The sequence below is a fragment of the Vigna radiata genome, unplaced genomic scaffold, assembly GCF_000741045.1.
Source record: "Vigna radiata var. radiata cultivar VC1973A unplaced genomic scaffold, Vradiata_ver6 scaffold_108, whole genome shotgun sequence".
Classification (NCBI taxonomy): domain Eukaryota; kingdom Viridiplantae; phylum Streptophyta; class Magnoliopsida; order Fabales; family Fabaceae; genus Vigna; species Vigna radiata.
This window is the reverse complement of record NW_014543429.1, coordinates 278,740-298,290: the sequence shown is the minus strand read 5'-3', so window position 1 is coordinate 298,290 and position 19,551 is coordinate 278,740. Positions and strand designations below refer to the sequence as shown.

At 37.6% G+C, this 19,551-nt stretch overlaps 1 protein-coding gene across 5 annotated transcripts in view; it reads right to left on the bottom strand.

Annotated features, from left to right (window-relative positions):
• LOC106754416 (two-component response regulator-like APRR7) overlaps positions 1-19,134 on the bottom strand; it is a 34,594-nt gene extending 15,460 nt beyond the window's left edge. The window contains exons 1-9 of one of the 5 annotated variants that reach the window (XM_022777954.1): positions 18,745-19,129; positions 18,427-18,656; positions 17,823-18,262; positions 15,624-15,785; positions 15,379-15,512; positions 14,903-15,064; positions 4,692-4,872; positions 3,561-3,921; positions 2,656-3,463 (exon numbers count right to left, since the gene is read on the bottom strand). In XM_022777954.1, coding sequence (XP_022633675.1) covers positions 2,656-3,463; positions 3,561-3,921; positions 4,692-4,872; positions 14,903-15,064; positions 15,379-15,512; positions 15,624-15,785; positions 17,823-18,156 — 2,142 coding nt within the window. In that variant the 5' untranslated portion in view covers positions 18,157-18,262; positions 18,427-18,656; positions 18,745-19,129. Of the gene's footprint in view, positions 1-2,632; positions 3,464-3,560; positions 3,922-4,691; positions 4,873-14,902; positions 15,065-15,378; positions 15,513-15,623; positions 15,786-17,822; positions 18,657-18,744 lie in introns of all 5 variants that reach the window. The other 4 variants (XM_014636425.2, XM_022777955.1, XM_014636428.2 and 1 more) reach the window with 4 other exon arrangements.
• Between the last annotated feature and the right edge of the window lie 417 nt (positions 19,135-19,551).

Genomic DNA, 19,551 nt, shown 5'->3' with positions numbered 1-19,551 from the left:
TTGATGAATCTTCGTTTTACTTTTCACATTTATCTTCTCGATTTGTACCTCCACCTGCTACTGTTGATATTCCTTTTTTTTTCTGTGATCATTTTCTTTCTTTAGACTCTCATTCCCCACAGGATCGTCCTTCAACTCCACCCCTTCAGGTTTATAATCGCTGCAATCCTGTGCCGTCTCATGACTCACTTCCAGTGTCGCCTCCTGTGTCTCCTCCGGCTCCAGCAAATGAGTCTGACCTGCCCATTGCACTCCGTAAAGGTATACGCTCCACTCGTAACCCTTCCCCCCATTATACTGTTCTTAGTTACCACAGATTATCTCCATCTTTTTACACATGTCTCTCATCCATTTCTTCTGTGTCAATTCCCAAATCTGTGGGTGATGCCTTAACTCATCCTGGTTGTCGTCAAGCCATGCTGGATGAATTAAGTGCTTTACAGAAAAGTGGAACTTGGGAGCTTGTCCAATTACCATCTGGAAAGTCTGTTGTTGGTTGCAGGTGGGTGTATGCTATCAAAGTTGGCCTTGATGGTACAATTGATCGTTTGAAGGCTTGACTGGTTGCCAAAGGCTACACACAGATTTTTGGTTTGGATTATCGTCATACCTTTTCTCCAGTGGCAAAAATGACCTCGGTTCGCCTATTCATTGCCATGGCCGCTCTTCGACAATGGCTTTTTTACCAACTTGATGTCAAAAATGTTTTCCTTAATGCTGATTTGCACGAAGAAATTTATATGGAGCAACCACCCGGCTTTGTTGCTCAGGGGGAGTCATCTGGATTAGTATGTCATCTTCGCAAATCCCTATATGGCCTAAAACAGTCTCCTCGGGCCTGGTTTGGTAAATTCAGCTGTGTTGTTCAACAATTTGGTATGTCTCGCAGTGAAGCGGATCATTCAGTGTTCTATCACCACTCAAGTGCTGGATGTATCTACTTAATAGTGTATGTCGATGACAATGTTCTCACAGGAAGCAACTACCTTGGCATCTCTCAGATGAAACAACACCTTTGTCACCATTTTCAAACCAAAGATCTTGGCAAACTCCGGTACTTTTTGGGTATTGAAGTAGCACAATCCAATGATGGTATTGTCATATCTCAGAGGAAGTATGCGTTAAACATCTTGGAGTAAACAGGGTTAATGAACTGCAAGTCTGTTGAGACACCTATGGATCCTAACATCAAGCTCCTACCAAATTAAGGGGAGCCTTTCTCAAATCCTGAACGTTACAGAAGATTAGTTGGTAAATTGAACTATCTTACTGTTACGGGTCCTGACATTTCCTTCGCAGTTAGTGTGGTGAGTCAATTCCTTAAGTCCCCATGTGAAGACCATTGAGATGTAGTTGTTCGCATACTGAAGTATATTAAAGGATCACCTGGAAAAGATTTGCTATATGGTCCTAACAACTGTTAAATATAGTGAAAATTATATATTGGAATTAATCCCTTGTGTTAAATACACACATAGGGTTCTCTATTTATAATAGAAGAAATATGGGCTAAGCCCAAATACAAATGAATATGTAAGAATAAAATAAAATAAAATAAGAACAATGTTTCCCTAATAAACATACAGGGACTATATTTCCCTAATTAACATAAACACAATATAAACTAAATATAATATCTCTAACAACAACGATACAAAAATCGTTTGCTATTCAGATGCTGATTGGGCTGGTTCCCCTTCTGATAGGAAGTCTACTACTAGATATTGTGTCTCTATTGGTGGCAACCTGATATCTTGGAAAAGAAGCAAAGTGTTGTGGCTAGGTCCAGTGCAGAAGCAGAATATAAAGCTATGGCATCAGCTACTTGTGAACTTGTGTGGCTTAAACAATTACTTAGTGAATTGAAATTTGGAGATATCACTCACATGACACTTATATGTGATAATCAAGCTGCTCTTCATATTAGCTCTAACCCTGTCTTNCANGAGAGAACCAAGCACATTGAAGTTGATTGCCATTTTATTAGAGAAAAGATCATATCTGNAGATATCAAAACTGAGTTCGTTAACTCAAGCAACCAGTTGGCAGACATATTCACTAAGTCCTTGCGAGGACCTAGAATTGACTATCTTTGTAACAAGCTTCGAACATATGATTTATATGCTCCAACTTCAGGAAGAGTGTTAGAGATATTATATTTAGTTTATATTATGTTTATGTTAATTAGAGAAACATAGTACCTATATATTTATTAGGGAAACATTGTTCTTATTTTATTTTATTTTATTCTTACATATTCATTTGTATTTGGGCTTAGCCCATATTTCTTCTATCATAAATGTGTATGCAAAGACACACAAGGGAGATTTCTCCTAATCTTCTTCCTATTTCATATAGAGCAAGAACTGCTAGGTGGAGAGAATAGAGATGGGAAAGACTATAGTATCATCACCAGAAGGTTGGATATATTTGAGGGGTGAGATGGTGAAAAATAGTTAGGCAACAGGGGTTTTAGGAATTCTCCCATTGTTATATTCAATTTCTTTTGTTGAAATTTTCTCGAGAATTATGTTTACAGAGGTCAACCACTGGGAAAAAGAAGTATATATAGTCTACAACATATAATTTCCAGTTTCTACAACATCATAGCAATATATATTAAATCACTTACTTAAGTACTCTATGGACTGTTACCTTTTCATGAAAGCACCTCTCCTTTCTTTCTTTTCTCTTTTGGCGAAATTTAGTTAAGGCTGCTTCCCTTTGAGAAGTCTTGTTTTGATCTACTCTGTAGGCACTTCTACTTCCACTAGCATCGCCGCTGCCACTATTCCCAGGGAGTCCATTGTCGCTTTCCATGTTTTTTCCTCCAGCATTAACTGCTGTGCTGCCCCCATTTTGGCCATTGCTTCCATTGTTGCTTCCTGAAACACTTCTATTGATACTGAGGTTTCCAACATTACCTTCAACTAGCACTTCTAGCACATTTGATGAACCACAATGTGGAGTAGCAGCAGTAGCCAATTTCTTTGCAGATTCAGCATCATGATCAGGTGGCAGCTGGTGCATGTCATCAGTACAGTTATTGTTTTCATAATGGACATGGAAGTCTGCAGCAACAGAATCTCTATGTCTGTCTACTTTAGGTAGTGCCAGCATTGTTGCTGCTTTATCTTCAGTGTTATGTAAGATGACTTGTTGAGAGTTACAGACAAGGTTCTTTTTTATAGGCTGGAAAGTGGATGTTTGGTACAAACATTTGGTTGAAGCCACTGCTAGCTCACTTATAACTGCAGATTTAGCAAAAGCATTATTACTAGTGGAACCCATATCAATGTTATTGCTAGCACCATTTGAATTTTGGTTAGGTAGATTGCCGCTTGAATGAGATTGAATATCATGAGATGAATCTTTCTTTGTAACTTCTAAGCTATTATTATAGGGAGAATTGCTTCCAACACACCCAGTGGGAGATTTCTTAGCGTTAGAGGTTGCATTGTACCTGTAGCAAAAGAGTTTTAACAGTTAAACAGTTAGTTATTCACCTTAAAATCAACTCAGGACAACAAAAAATAAACAGTAACATAGTATCATTATACCTTGAGAAAGCAGACTGATCAGAACGTCTTAAGACATTCCTATCATCCTGAATTGTAATACCAGTATCTTTAACTCCTCTAAGCCTCTTTAAACTAAGGTCAAGAGATGGCAATTCTTCATCATTATTAGTACCTTTATTTTCAATATCTGAGCACTTCAGCCTTTTATTTAGGGCTTCAAATTCTCCACTATGCATCTGATAATCAGAACTGCCAGTAATGGCTTCAGACAATGATAAACCTTTGCACCTTAGCTTGATTGATTGATTTTCACAATTAGGGTCCAGAGGTTTAGAGGGGGCGGCATCAGCGCTATGCTTAGAACCTGCAGTTTTGACTGGAACCTCATTGATATAGTTGACTGTGAAGTCAATATCTCTATTGAGTCAACTTTCATCTCTTCCAGGGAAAAGAATTAAATACGATAAATCATCCCAAAATAAAGGTACACTCATATACAAGCATGGGCAATACGAACATGAATGCATGAACAGCTGGCGACCCACACTTAGGGAGTCAACTCTCACGATCTCTTTCACATTGTGTAGGGAAAAGAGTTAAATAAAAAAAAACCTTCCCAAAAGAAATGTACATGCATATGACATAATCTGCAACAAGTACATGAATGCATATATGAACAGCTGGACACACGCACTTAGGGGAGAGGTTACACATATTAATGGAATGAGATCAGTACGTATGAAATGCAATAAGAAACAAAACTAACCTATACACCCTTTTTTATTAGCAAAAGACAATCAAGTACCCACAATACAGGGTCTAAAACTTGAGTTTTTCTCATAAAGACTGGTTCCTAAATGAATGTCACCTACAGGGAATTTAACCTATGTTCTAAAGAATCATGTGCAACCAAAAAAGGTATCCCAAGGCAAACCCGAAAGCAGAACAACATAATGAAAACAACAAAGAGAATATTAAATCCAATGCTAGGGAAGAAATTTTTTTCTACAAATCCCTCAGCGAGATAGGACATACAATTAATGCCATGAAAACATTCACTCAACAGCACATCATAAAATGGACATTATCGCCAAACACATACAATTTGGTTGACTCTAAGTGAGAAAGAGTTAATGCAGTGACATGAAGATCAAGACACTTTGGCCTTACCAAGTTGTTCCTTCTGTTCTGAACACTCCTTTGCACCCAGGGGAGCCACCTTGTTCCCACCGATTTCAGCATTGGCGTGAACAACTTGAGCACAAGTACTGTCAGGGCACTCAGCTATTTGATCCCACTGAGAGACAGGTTTGGGACTATCAACTTCTACAGCACGTTTGGTCCATGAGCTCTGCATAAGAAGAAAACAAAGAACCTGTCAAGAAGCTCTTGGTTACAGGAAATAGAACATGACCTCCACTCAACAATACTGTCTCAGTTAGTCCCATCCAGTACGCTGACAATTTTCTGTGGTGTTTTCTGTTTAACTGTTTACTTCACTAAGATATTTGAATTTGATGATGTTTTAATGAATGACGAGTAAAACTATGAAGGTTTCTAGCCCTTTACTTTTTCACAAACTAACAAGTGAAAAACGCATCTCATGCAAGTCTCATATAACACCACAAGCAGAATTACAGGAAAAAAAAAAAGAGAGACAAATGCAAAAATTAGGTGTATTATACAATTATCAGAAAGCACTAACGAGAAATTTCTCCAGAGTTACAACTATATTAGAGATTTCCCTCCTCTCTCCAACTCACATAATGTCTTCTTTCTCTCCCACTCCCACCTCTTTCCCTATATTCACTCCTGTAACAGAATTCTCACTCCTCTGCTGCCAGATTGGCATTCTTTCTCTTAGACTAGACAATGCACATAAAGGGCCTAGTGAGATAGTAGCAACTACATAAACCACTTCTTTTGCATTAAATTAGTGAAACACAATCAAATTAAAAGGTTACTTTCAAAGTAAACCATTCATTTTAGTATGTGTATATGGCTGTGAGATTAATCACCGTTCAAAGTAAACCATTCATTTTAGTATGTGTACCCTATATGGCATAATACATGTCCCAAACAACATTAACAATTAATTTACTATTAATGTCAAAACCATGATTGTCATTATGGATTTTAGGATTTTTTTCCTAACTATAATTTTAGGTTAGGTTGCTTTTGTCCCCACTGATATTGTATACAAGAGAAACTATTGTATACAAGAGAAACTCTCGTGGACGACTAATTTCTGAACTGTCCCTAACTCAGGAACAAACATGCCCTAGCCAGGAGTAGCTTCAGAAAGATGACTAATTTCTAGAGTTGACCTTGACTCGGGAACAAAGATGCCCTTGTTAGGAGTAGCTTTAGAGATATTCATTCGAGACATGCCAGCAAAACTATCAAGACTACCAGGAGTAATATGAGACAGTTCTTGTATAAAAGGGACAAAAGATGACTCGAGAGATTCAAAAGAACTCTCCCCTTAAAGTTGAGGGCATTCGTAAAAAGATTTAGTTTCATCAAAAGTCACATCCATGGAGATATAAAACTTTTTGACTTGGAGGATGGTAACACCAATATCCCTTTTCATTAGATGCATAACCAATGAAAAAGCATTTAACAGATTTAGGATCTCACTTTCCATGGAATAGAATATGAATATGGACAAACACAAGTAAGCTCACAAGTGGTTGTTGCCATACCACAGTATTTTGCTTTTGCATTGGACCTAGCGACTATGTTTTGCTTTTTGCTTATCCATGAGATCAGATTTCCCAGTAAGAGCATAACACTCTCCCTCAAGATGAAGGATACATTGTATGTACCAAGCTTGAAACAAATAAACTTAATCTAAGATCTCCTTAATGACGTGGTCAACACATATGCGAGTTGATCATTTGATCCAACAAACTTAGTATATATTTCTTTTATCAACTACTTTCACAAACAAAATAATAATCAATTTCTATATGTTTAGTTCTCTCATGAAACACTGGATTTGATTCAATGTGGAACACAACTTGATTATCACAATACATCTTCATAGTCTAGATGTCAAAGAAGTTGAGCTCACCATACATCTTCATAGTCTAAATGTCAAAGAAGTTGAGCTCTTGAAGAAATTGCTTCACCCATATAAGTTCATATGTTAGTGACGACATTGCCCTATATTCAACTTCATCTATTGATCGAGCCACTACATTTTGTTTCTTACTTTTCCATGAAATAATGTTACCTCCAAGGAAAACACAATATCCGATAATAGACCATCTATCAATAAGCGAATCTGGCCAATTTGCATTACAGTACCCAAAGACCTAAATGCTTTCTATATCTTCATATAACAACCCTTGATCGAAAGCCTTTTTAACATACCTTAGACTGCGAATGATAGCATTGTTGAGATTAAAACAGAGAAATATATTTCTAAAAGACTTAATGGACCCTTCTCATGTTCTACTATTTATATTGATAAAAAGTTGATACAATAGGGAGATGGAAGGTCAAGGAACTGTCCTAGATTGCTAGGTACAATCATTAGAGATAACCGAACACACTACTCACTACTTTAGTCCTACTAACTACACTAACATAGGTAGACTTAGTAATTATTCTACCATTAAGCTCATACACACAGCTCACACATAACTCACACACACTAACCAATAATTCTAACACTCTCCCTCAAGCTGGAGCATATAAATTGTATGAACCAAGCTTGGAATAGAAAAACTCAATTTTGAAACAGATGATTTTTCTTCAAGAGTGTGAGGCAGTGTGTTCTCACACGTTAACGAACAACTAACAGCAGCTTGTGAAACTTCATCTTCAAAAGTGGATGACGGAGAGCAGTGGTGGACAATGACAATCTGCAAGGACGAAATCCCTCATCAAGTAAGGATGGGGCCTGTAGTGGCTAAATACGACAAAACTGCAGGGACTGCCATCTCTGAGACTGATGGGTGATGGGACCGTGGCTAAATGCGACAAATCTACAGAGACTACCATACTTATGTGGCCTAAACTCCCCATCTCTGAGATGAATGGGTGATGGGGCCTGTAGTGGCTGAAAGCTACAAAACTATAGGGACAACCATACTTATGTGACTTGAACTGCCATATTTGGCTTGCAGTGTCTTGGAACCATACTCCCCCTCACGATGGAAACATTGAAATTGTTGACTGGAATTGGAAGTATCACAATTGCTTTGGATAAACACATATAAATGAAGTCAACAAAAGAAATTGACGTCTTGCAGCAACAAATAACAAATCTGCAAGGACTACACTACCCTGCAGCGGCTTAAACTTTCTCCCCCTCACAACTGAACGGCATAAACGTGAAGGTGGAAGAAAAGGTGAAGAACACTTCCTCTTTCTCTAACTTGGATAACCTAAAAGAGCATAAAGCAATCATCATCACCGTTGTGACCATGGCTCTGGTAGCAAAGGATGTCAAGAACAAATCAGAGGTGTACCACGGGGACCAAATCTGCCAAGTGAAGTCGAAAGAGCTACTCAAGGAAATCGCTCTCCCCAATGGTAAGTTCGAAAAAATCGGTAAACTTGTGTCCTACGCGCCGGAGGTCACTGCTCATGTAGAAAAGGGAAAGATCTCCAAGCTCACCGGGTGAAGACGAAGGAGCTATTGCTCTAGATCAGGCTCAGTGACATCTACGTCGATGACCCTCCCACCGGCAAAATCACCTTCAAAACCCCCGTTGGGCTATTTCGGCCTTTTCCTGTCTCCGCCTTCGAGATCAGAGAGAGGAAAGTCCGGCGAGACGACCGGCTGTGGCGCGGTGTGATTTCGACACCTATAGAGCGGCGCGTGAGAAACACCTGTCCGAGCTCAGCTGGAGAACGGCGACGCGTGGAGGCGTTTTGAGCGGATTCTGGTCCAGATCCACTGGTCACCGGTTGAGGTTAGACGTCGCTCGAGGAGACGATCCAGATCCGCTGGTCACCGGTCGAAACTGCGACGGTGGCCGGCGACAATGGCGGCTGACTGTACGGCGCTGACTGTGGTATCAACAACATCAAGTCAACGGAGAGGAAATGATGCGAAGTGGAAGCAGTTGCCTTTCTAGGGTTCCCAGGAGACTTGTTTCCTTGATTCTGGGTATAGATGAATGGAAGAACAGCTTCTTAGTTGTTATCAGAAAAGCAAAGTGTCAGTGATATTAGAGGAGGACTGCCCACTAAAGCACAAAGGCATAGGTTGAAAAAAAAACTTTTAGGGACCGCCGGCGACCATGGCAGCCGGCCGCCGGCGAACAACAAAGACAGGCGCTAGAGGATCAAAGAACCTGCTCTGATACCATGTTGAGATTAAAACAGAGAAATATATTTCTAAAGGACTTAATGGACCCTTCTCATGTTCTACTATTTATATTGATAAAAAGTTGATACAATAGAGAGATGGAAGGTCAAGGAACTGTCCTAGACTGCTAGATACAATCATTAGAGATAACCCAACACACTACTCCCTACTTTAGTCCTACTAACTCCACTAACATAGGTAGACTTAGTAATTATTCTACCATTATGCTCATACACACAGCTCACACACAACTCACACACACTAACCAATAATTCTAACAGTTGAGCTCTTGAAGAAATTGCTTCACCCATAGAAGTTCGCATGTCAGTGACGACATTGCCCTATATTCAACTTCATCTATTGATCGAGCCACTGCATTTTGTTTCTTACTTTTCCATGAAATAATGTTTCCTCCAAGGAAAACACAATATCCGATAGTAGACCATCTATCAATAACACCTATATCTTCATATAACAACCCTTGAGAATGATAGCATTCCAATGGCCAACACATGGACCCTACATGAATTGACTAACCACTCCAACTACAAAAGATAGAATCGGCCTTGTAATAGTAAGATAAATAAGTTTTCCTACCAGCCTCCTGTATCTCTCTAGATCGGAGAATAATTAACCTTCTTTTGTTGTTAATTTTTGATATAGGTCCATAAAACTGTCTATCGGTCTACAATCAATCATGCTTGGCTCTTGTAATATATCAAGAGCATACTTCCTTTGCAGACTACAATTCAATCTTTTGACTCGGCTACTTCAAAGCCTAAGAAGTATTTAAGACTTCCAAGATCCTTGGTTTGAAAAAGTCTATACAAGTACTCCTTTAGTTGAGATATTTCAACAGTAACATTCCTTGAAATGACTATATCATCAACATACACTATTAAGTTAACACATTTCCCAAGAGATGTATGACAGTAAAAAATCGAACAATCTGCTTCGCTGCTTTTTAGTCTAAATTTTTGAACAATGGAGCTAAACTTTCCAAACCAAGCACGTGGTGATTGCTTAGGGCCTTATAGAGATCGCTCTAATTTGCATACCATATCATACTCCCCCTGAGCAACAAACCCAAGAGGTTGTTCCATATAAACTTCTTCCTCAAGATCATTGTAGAGGAAGCCATTCTTGATATCCAATTGGTGAAATGACCAATGAAAAAATTTTTCCATTACAAAGAAGAGGCGAATAGCAGTCATCATGGCCACGGTAGAGAAAGTGTCACAATAATCAAGGCCATAAACCTGAGTGTACCCTTTTGCAACTAACTAGGTTTTTAGTAGATCAATTTCACCATCAGAGCTAACTTTAATTGCATACACCCATCAACAACCAATTGTCTTTTTGCTCTATAGAAGGAGCACGAGCTCCCAAGTATTATTGTAGTCAAGAGCATGCATTTCTACAATCATGGCTTGTCACCATCCAGGATGAACAAATGCTTCATTGACATTTTTGGGTATAACCAAAGGAGACACTCAGGATAAAAAAGAATAATAGGAAGGCGATAATATTGGATAGTGATGGGGACCCCAAGGGTCTATGTTAGGAAAAAAGGGACAAAAAACAAGACATAAGCGGTTAGAGGGTAGAGAAAGGTTGTTAGTCAGGCAAGGGGTGTTAGTTTGTCTAGTTTGTTGTTAGTTGCTTTTGTACCTAATATAAAAGGGAAAATAAGTGTCTTTGGGGACATGTTTTGTTTTGTAAAATGTGTTGACAAGATCATTAAATCCTGGGGAGGAAGGATTGCTTCCTTGGTTGTTTTCATGTTTGTGCATTCCAGCACTAAAAGAAACCTTTGTCATTTACGTGTGTTGTGTGTGAGTTCTGTGTGGACCAAACCAAAGGATATTCTAGGGTTTCTACCAAGAACCTTAACAGATAGCTAAGAAAATTATAAATAGGATGTGGGTTTCGAATGGCACAAGTACCTTTTCTGAGAGCAATGGACCAACCTAAATCAACTTCACCAGGAGGTGGTATGAAGTGACAAGGCAGAAGAATCTAAAGTAGGGGATTCACCATTTTCTTGGAGAGGTGGACTATCCATTAAGGTCTTGTGTTAGAAGATATCAATATGTGGAAAGGAAGGTAAAGAAGGATTTTGATCAAGGCTTGGATTAATAAAGACATTAGAAATATTGGACTCAACCACTGGAATAGGAAGGAAAAGCTAGAGGATATGAACATTGTGAACAGATGAAGAGAAGTAAGGAGTTTGTTCAAAGAATATAACATTGACAGACATGTAGTACTTCTTGGTTTCAAGAGAGTAACACTGATACCCTTTTTGAAATCGAGAATAGCCGAAAAAGACACATTTGATAACACGAACAGAAAGCTCATCTAGTCTTGGAGACATGTCATGAACAAAACATACACAAGCAAAAACTTGAGCAGAGGTGTTAAAGAGATTATCATTTGAAAAGAGAATAGAAAAAGGGACTTTATAATTAAGAGAAGAGGAGGGCATCCTATTAATAAAAAAGCATGTAGTTAAGATGGCATCTCCCAATTATGGATAGAAATATGGGCACCAAGCAAAAGGGATATAAGTAGTTTCAACCAAGTGTCTATTCTTCCTTTCTGCTATACCATTTTGTAGTAGTGTATGTAGACAAGTGGACTGATGTAATATACTATGGAAACTCAAGATTGCAAAAGAAAGTGGATGCAAAGTACTCTTTGGCATTGTCACTTCTTAATTACTTGACTAAATTGATTCTTGATTTCATTGAAAAAGGATGTAAAGATGGGTAACAATTCATAGCGATCTTTCATAATATAAACCCAAGTACATCTTGAATACTTATCAATGAAGGTAACAAAATACCTGAAACAAAAAAAGGAGAAGCGACTAAGTCCCTAGATATCAAAATGGATAATAGAAAAACTAGAATTACACATTGATTGAGACCTTTTAGTAAAGGTAGATCAAACATGTTTTCCTAGTTGACATGACTCACATTCTAGTTGACATCACAAGCTAATTATGTAACATTTTAGGACTAGGAGTTGCAGCATAGGACACCCTTGGACGAGATGCAAAATGGTATAATACTCCAGCTTCATTTCTCCAATCCATCTCCCTGAATCACGCTCTTATATAACAAAAGATTTGTGATTGAAAGTTATTGAACAATCTAACATTTTGGTTAATTAACTTAAGGAAATTAAATTGAAAGAACAATTGGGGACAAAATGGACAAACTTCAGATTTAGGGAGGGAGACAGGGAAACTTGACAAGCTCCCTTTGATGAAGTTTTAGAGTCATTTGCAAGGGTTATGAAATGAGGTTTTTCTTGAAAGAAAATGGTTGAAAACAAAGGTATTACAAAAAATGTGATCAAAAGCACCTGAGTCAATTACCCATGAATTTTCACCTTCCATGGATTGAGAAATGCAGGTTGTGATGTACTCGGAAATTAAGATGTCTATACCAAGTTGTTAGACTTTAATCGTAGATACTCTAGATATTCATCCTCAGTGAACTTGGAATTGGTAGTTTCAGCCTTGGAGATCATTGAAATGTAATGTATTTTTTACTAGGTTTTTATGAGCTTCCTTACATTCCTTGTATGTTGAACTACCATCCCATATAAATAAGGTAGTATGGTGTATTAGGGTTTAGAGAAGTAAAGTAATAAAATTTTTAGTTTCTCTCAACTCTGTAAGTGAGATAAGACGCCCTCGAGCTCCACATCCTCCTCCTCTAGTGCTATGTCCTCTTCTTCCTTGTGTGGCAACCATGACAAATGGTTCCACTAGTTTATGAGCTTCCTGAGTTTGAAGCACCAGGATACGAAGATGTGTGGTTAAAGTTTCAATAAAAGGAACCCATGATTAGTGATAAGGTCAAAGTCTAGATGTAGAGCATGAAGGATCAGCACCATATAGTGTTTGTCCAATTTCTTCTTTGATATCCTTAAAGATTTGACTTCCAGAACATCCCCAATTCTTCAACAGCTTGGTAATGAAGGATACCAGATTATGGTATGTCATTTTAAGAAATGCAAGCTTGTTTTCCGAATTTGAATATCATCGGCATAGATGCTTTGAGCTTTCTTCCAAAAGGAATACAAGTTTTGAAAGCTCTAAGGGACATAAGAAGTCTTGGTTCCACTGATTGCCATAATAGGACGTACAAATGGAAATCTGTTTGTTAAGCTTTTTCAGCAAGCACATGGCTTCCAGCTTGCTCAAGGTGGTCATAATGTCCTTGGCCAAGAAACCACATTTCAACAATAGCATACAAAGATAGATAATTTTTCCCATTTAGCTTCTTGAAAGTAATTGAAGGACTCCAGAGAATAAAATAACACTTCCAATCACCATTTCAAGGAACAAAAAACAACCAGGAAAACAAAAACCCTAGGTGAATTTCCACAAGGGTGGCTTATGGACTTCACTGAAATAAAGTTTTGAGGGTCATAATAGAGAGAGGGAAGTCCGGCAACAGTTATGGAGGATAAGAGGTGTCGTTCTGACGAGCGGACAGCAGCACATGGACAACACACGCATGTTTGCAATGCACAAAGATGATGCCCATGGTAGCGCATGCAAGAGAACTAGACTTCAGCACCGACAGGGTAGGTCGTCGCGTGGGGAGGCGATCTAGATCCGATGATCGCCCGAACGAAATTGTGACCGCAAAAGACGGCAAACAACGACAGACAACGGCAAACGGTAACAAAATGGCAAAGAACAGTGGTTAACGGTATTGGATAGTTTCAACCTGTAGTGGACAACTGTAGATAGAGGTGGAATGCAACGAAACAACGTTGGACAATGGCGGATAACAACAATTGGCACGGGACAAGTGCAGACAGCAATGACTAATATCGATGGATGAGACAAGACAAGAACCAGAGCAAAATCAACCCGCTTTGATGCCAACTTGAGATTAAAACAGAAAATATATTTCTAGAGATTAACCCGCTCCGATCCCTCTCAGTCTTCTATTTATAATGAAAAACTAATACAAGAGTACATGGAAGATTAAGGGACATCACTAGGCACCTAGGTGCAAAACTAGGTACAACTAATAAATTGTCTAGGACACTACACCCTACTTAGGCTAAATGATGATATATAAATGTAATTATTCTAACAATCCCAATGGCTATAACAAGGAAAATTTAGAGATTGACTTGCCACACTAATTGCAAAAGTGATATCAAAGTTGTTGTGGTGAGATAATTGAGCCTACCTACTATGCATTAATATCTTTTCGGGTCTTTTAAAGGCTCCTTAACCTAGAAAAAGCTTGATATTGAGATCCATAAGAGTACCACAAGACAAATTAAGCATACTACTTTCCGTGAGAATTTCCAGTGCATACTTATTTGATAAACAATGCTAAAAAAGGATTGGGAAACTTCAATGCTTAAGAAAAATTTGAGAGAACCTAAATCTTTGGTATAAATCTGCTGCATAAGGACCTCTAATGCCTCAGTTCACCAGTCTTTTGTGAAAGACTAGAATAATCTTCTTTTGTTGATTTTAAATAAGACATCATGGAGATGTAAATCAGCAACTGGCTGTGTAATGGGTGATTTTTTACAAAGGGAAAACAGCAATAAGGGTTGCTGAGATGAAATTGCAGCAATGAAGGGTTGCACCCTCTTGAAGATAAAATGGCAATGAAGACCGCAAGGGGTAAAAAAGACACCGGGGAAAAAACTTAGCTTTGATACCATGTGAAAAAATGTATAGGCAATAAGCAATAATCATGGGATACTTTTCTGAATATGAAAAAAAAAACAATACATTGGTATTTAAAGGAAAAATGAAATCCTAATAAAAGGAAATAAATCTCAAGAAATAAAACTCTTAATCTCAATCCCTTAATTTTAGGGACCTCTTACAAACAAATCTATATTTATTATTCAATCAATCTATGTATCTATATTGTTTAATATTTACACTCATATTTCAACGAGCATGAATTGACAAATAAAAATAAAAGAGATCCGTGAAATCTAACTTTACCCTTAAGATCCATGCATGTGTGATTTTCAAAAAATACAGAATTTATACCTGAGTGCCACTACCATTGTCACTTCCATCCCCATTATTCAGGCCTACACTTCCATTATCATCTTCGTCATTGCTCCCAGAATTATTATCAGACTTCTCAAGACTTTTTGATTTTACAGATTTCTGTGTTTGCGTTCCACTTTCACTGCCACTCCCACTAGACTGCAATGCTCATAATTGACAAAGTAAACAGAGGCCCATATCATATGAAATAGACAATTTTAAGCATGAAATAAAGTATCACAAATCTTACATTGACTTTGAGAAAAAATCCATGGACATTTATTTAATAATTATAATACTGATGGTAGTAGTAATAATCAGTAACTCTAGCATTTACATCAATCCTACCATAGTATTTTGAGCCCATAGATTTAGCAAAGGAGACTTCTTGTATCCTCATACATATTATTGGCCATAAAAGAAAAGGAAATAGAAAATAAAACGTGAGGAAAGAAAAATGAAAATCAGCTTACACTGTGACATCTTCTCCAAACGTGCTGCCACAGGTTTTTGAGCTCATTCTTCCGAATGGGTTTGACTAGAAAGTCAACCGCACCCTTTGACAAACACTTAAAGACTAAACCCATAGAATCAAGAGATGACATCACTGCAGACCAATTTCATTAGAAGCCATAGAAAAGAGTAGCTCTTTTACGGCATGTGATGAGAAAAAGAAATGCTTCAAACCAAACATATACAAGCACTTGGAAAAACTTACTAACTACTGGAATATTTTTCCGAGTTTTGTGGCCCATAATCTTGTACAGAAGACCAATGCCTGATAAACCAGGCATTGCCACTTCAGTTAAAATGAGATCAATATGATTGGTTAAATCCTCCAATATCTTCCAAGCTTGCAATCCGTTAGCTGCTTCAATAACTGGAAAAAAAAAAGAAAAAGAAAAAAATAAAACACATTAAGCTCTCATGTAACAGTATTATACTCATCACAGAATTATATTAAAAATCATTAGATATTCAGTCAATCGATACATAAGAGCTTGCTTTACAATAATTAAACATAACAACAGAAACTAAACTCTTTAAAACTAAAGTCAGGCAGGCTTTACAAGCTTGCTTGGCCTATATTGTAAAAGAGTCTAACAGAGCACCTCCATATTTAGAGGCAACTGGGTCCTTTCCCTGGTGTTTCTACTTTACCATGAATAAAATTATCCCCCATTTCCATACTGGATGTAAAAAACACAAGTAAGACCGCTAACGCATAGAATTAGGAATCAGTGAATCACATGTCGGTACCATAGTTGTATAATGTAATGATTCTGTGCGTGACAACAGATTGCTTGTATGCCATATACTTACAAGAACTAGGATATAATATAATTACATATTTATTTACATACGCAGGGTCCATAAAAAAAAAAAATTAGTATTTAGAATAATGTGATCAAATTTACTGTATAAAACTGGTTGTTGTCATTATTTTTATCGGTTATCATAAATTGGATGCATTGTGTTCTTTTATTTGTCAGAAATTATAGTAGAGATGAGTGTTCCCAACCTTCTAGTTCTAGTCCAGCCAAGGAACAAGATGACGATGCTAAGCGTCTATGGAAATATGTTACAAAGATATTTTGTGCACCGAACAGTTGTGGACAGCAATGACAGGTGTCGACAGAGGAGACTAGACAGAAACTAGAGCGGGATCAACCCGCTCTGATACTAACATGAGACTGAAACTGAAAAGACAAGTAATAGTATTTTGTGGCATTAAGTTATGCCTCAAACTCACTTCTTAAGATAGTATCACATCTTATTTTAAGAGTGTTTGTTGGATCCATAGTGTCACATCTTATCCTAGCAATGTTTGTTGGGTCCATAGTGTCATCCACTATTGGGTTCCCAATCAAACCATTTACAAATATTTAATCTCACACTTAAGATGTCCAGTCGTCAAAGAGAGTGTGTTGAAAATCCAATGTTGACTAGAGATATACCCAAATTTAGTATATAAACAGGTACAAACTTCATTTCAAAAATTGACTTTGTAAGATCAAGCTAGGCCTAAATCCGTTGTGTAAAGTGGTATCAAAGCCTAGTTCATCTCAATGACCAACTTAATTGAATACGTTATTGGAACAAGTGACGAATCCTATATTTGAAGATCTCTTGTATCGAAAGTGTTTCTGATAAAAGTTTAATGCAAGTGTCTCATTATGATACAACAATACAAGTAATAGTCACCACTACTATACTAGTGATTAAGAAATGCTCTAACTTGAAAGAGAGTGTATCAATGTGGAAGAAACTTAAACATAAGGGGCACTTGTTGGAGTTCAAATATGAGTTGAGGTCTTGCATTGTGTAGAAATGGGAAAAGTTGAGTAACAAGTAAATGAGAAAGACCCACATCATATAATCCTAAGGTTTTAGGTTGAAGGTAGACTAAAGTTCTATTGTACTGTTGACTCGTGACTTGTTGGTGAAGATCTCTCCATTGTGTAATCCCCTCATAATTGTACAACGACTGGTTTTTGAACTTGTCCTGACAAAATTTGGTGAGTCTATCATATCATTCACTATTGGATTACTCACAAATATTTGGTCTCATGTTTGAGATGTTTTATTCTTAGTGTGAAGTTGTGTATTGAAGAACTCACATTAACTAAAAGTGTAATCAAATTATAGATATAAGTGAGTTCAAATATCACCTTAAAAGTTGATTTTGAATTGATCATTTAGCAATTTTCAGATATTAAAAGTTAAACATTTACACACATGAACAATCATCATAATACGTCTCCTATTTTTAGGAGGCACTGTTATGTACAGCTAATAAACATACAAAAGAAGATAAGCAACATAAAATTATACAAATCAAACAGAACTTGTTAAAAGTTAGGTGCTCAGTCCTAACCAAATTATTAAAGGATTTGATTACAAACAGATAACTAACCTTCATAACTACAATTGCGAAGCAGTGCAGTGACAACATGACGAGTAGAGTCATCAATCTCCACAAGCAAAACCTTAAGGGATCTAATATGCAAAAATCTCTCCCAACATATTATTGCCCCTTGAGGTTGTGGAATATGCTGCTGAGCAGAGGACTCCACAGTCCCCTCCTGTCCAGCCTTAACTCCCTCAGTTAATCCATTACATTTCACTTCATCACCCTCGCAAAACTCGTGTTCCCCGCCAGCAATCTTCTTCCCATCTCGTAGGCGCTGACTCAGTTCTTTCAGCTCTTTGCTGTCGCCATCGACACTCATCTGGACAACCCTTGTCATCCAGAATGCCTAAATTTACAGTGAATATAACCCGTCCTCATCCAAAGAAAAACAGCACACATCCAACAATCTCCACGAACCCCAACCCAAATGCAACTGCAAATCACTAGATATATACAATGAATACAAGAAAGACTAGCAAATGCCTTGACCAAATATCCACAGCGCTCTCAGACAAAACCCTTTCTACAACAACTCTAACCCTAATGGCGTACAATCACTTTCTAAGACCATTCAGTTCAAATTCAACACAAATTATTCAAAACTAACCATGGATCTAGAGCAAACACCAACCCCTGCAAGAAGTGATTCAATTTCTCTTCGTAAGTATCTTCCAAACCCTAACTAAGCTGAAGAACTTACTGAGACCTTCCGTGATTTAATTTACTGAAAATTCAAAACTTCAGAGCAGTAACCCTACACACACAAGATCGTTGCTCAAACATGAACATCCAGAACCAGAAACGACGCATCGTATTCTTCGTGCTAAATCGCTGACACTGTCAAAAACGAATAGATTTGAAAATAGAAAGAAGAAGATATCCTCATTCCAAAATCAAAAATGTCAAAAAATAAAACGAGGATTACCAGGTGAGAAACTTCACAAATCGCCATCATGGAGTCATTACACAAAACATTGGAATTACGTCATTACGTCATAATAATAACAATAATAATAAAAATTAAACCGCTGTTAAACCTTAAAGCGAAATTAGGATAAACAATTTATCTAAAAAAACAAAAATTGTCCAAAAAACGGGGGGAAAAATCTTGAAGGTGGGTCGTGTTCTATTGTGAAGATGAAAGGAGATTGACCAATCTGAAAGGACGGTGGAGAAGCAGATAACGCCGACGTTATAGAGGAGAAGGAAAAGAAAGATATTGGGTGGGATGGAAGCGCGATGACCGCGGCTGATGACGTGGACGAAGTGAAGGTGCGGAATGTTGGTGAACTGCCACGTGGCGAAGATATTTCCAAGTCCGCATGTTTTTGCAGACGCGACTCTGCTGACGTGGATCAAATCAAAAGCCGGGTGCTCGAGAACGAACAAGGCTATGAGAAGATCTTCAAGATTTGAGAAAGGACACGTGGCATAATCTCGCTTCACAGGATTCTGGCATTTCGTGCAAAGTCACGACTCCCGGAGTTTGTGTCAACGTAAAATGACGGTAATGACCTTAGAGATTCCTAAAATTTAGTTGAATTATGATTTCTGTTGTTGATTAAGTACGCAGTATAAAAACATTACTTTCAGCTCATTAATCTACCTAATCTATAGAAGTCATTGCATATCAATGTGATTTAAACAAAATTATACTTTTAATCTATTTTAAATTCAAACTTCATAGATTAATAAATATGAATAAAAAATATATTTATATTAAAGATTATTA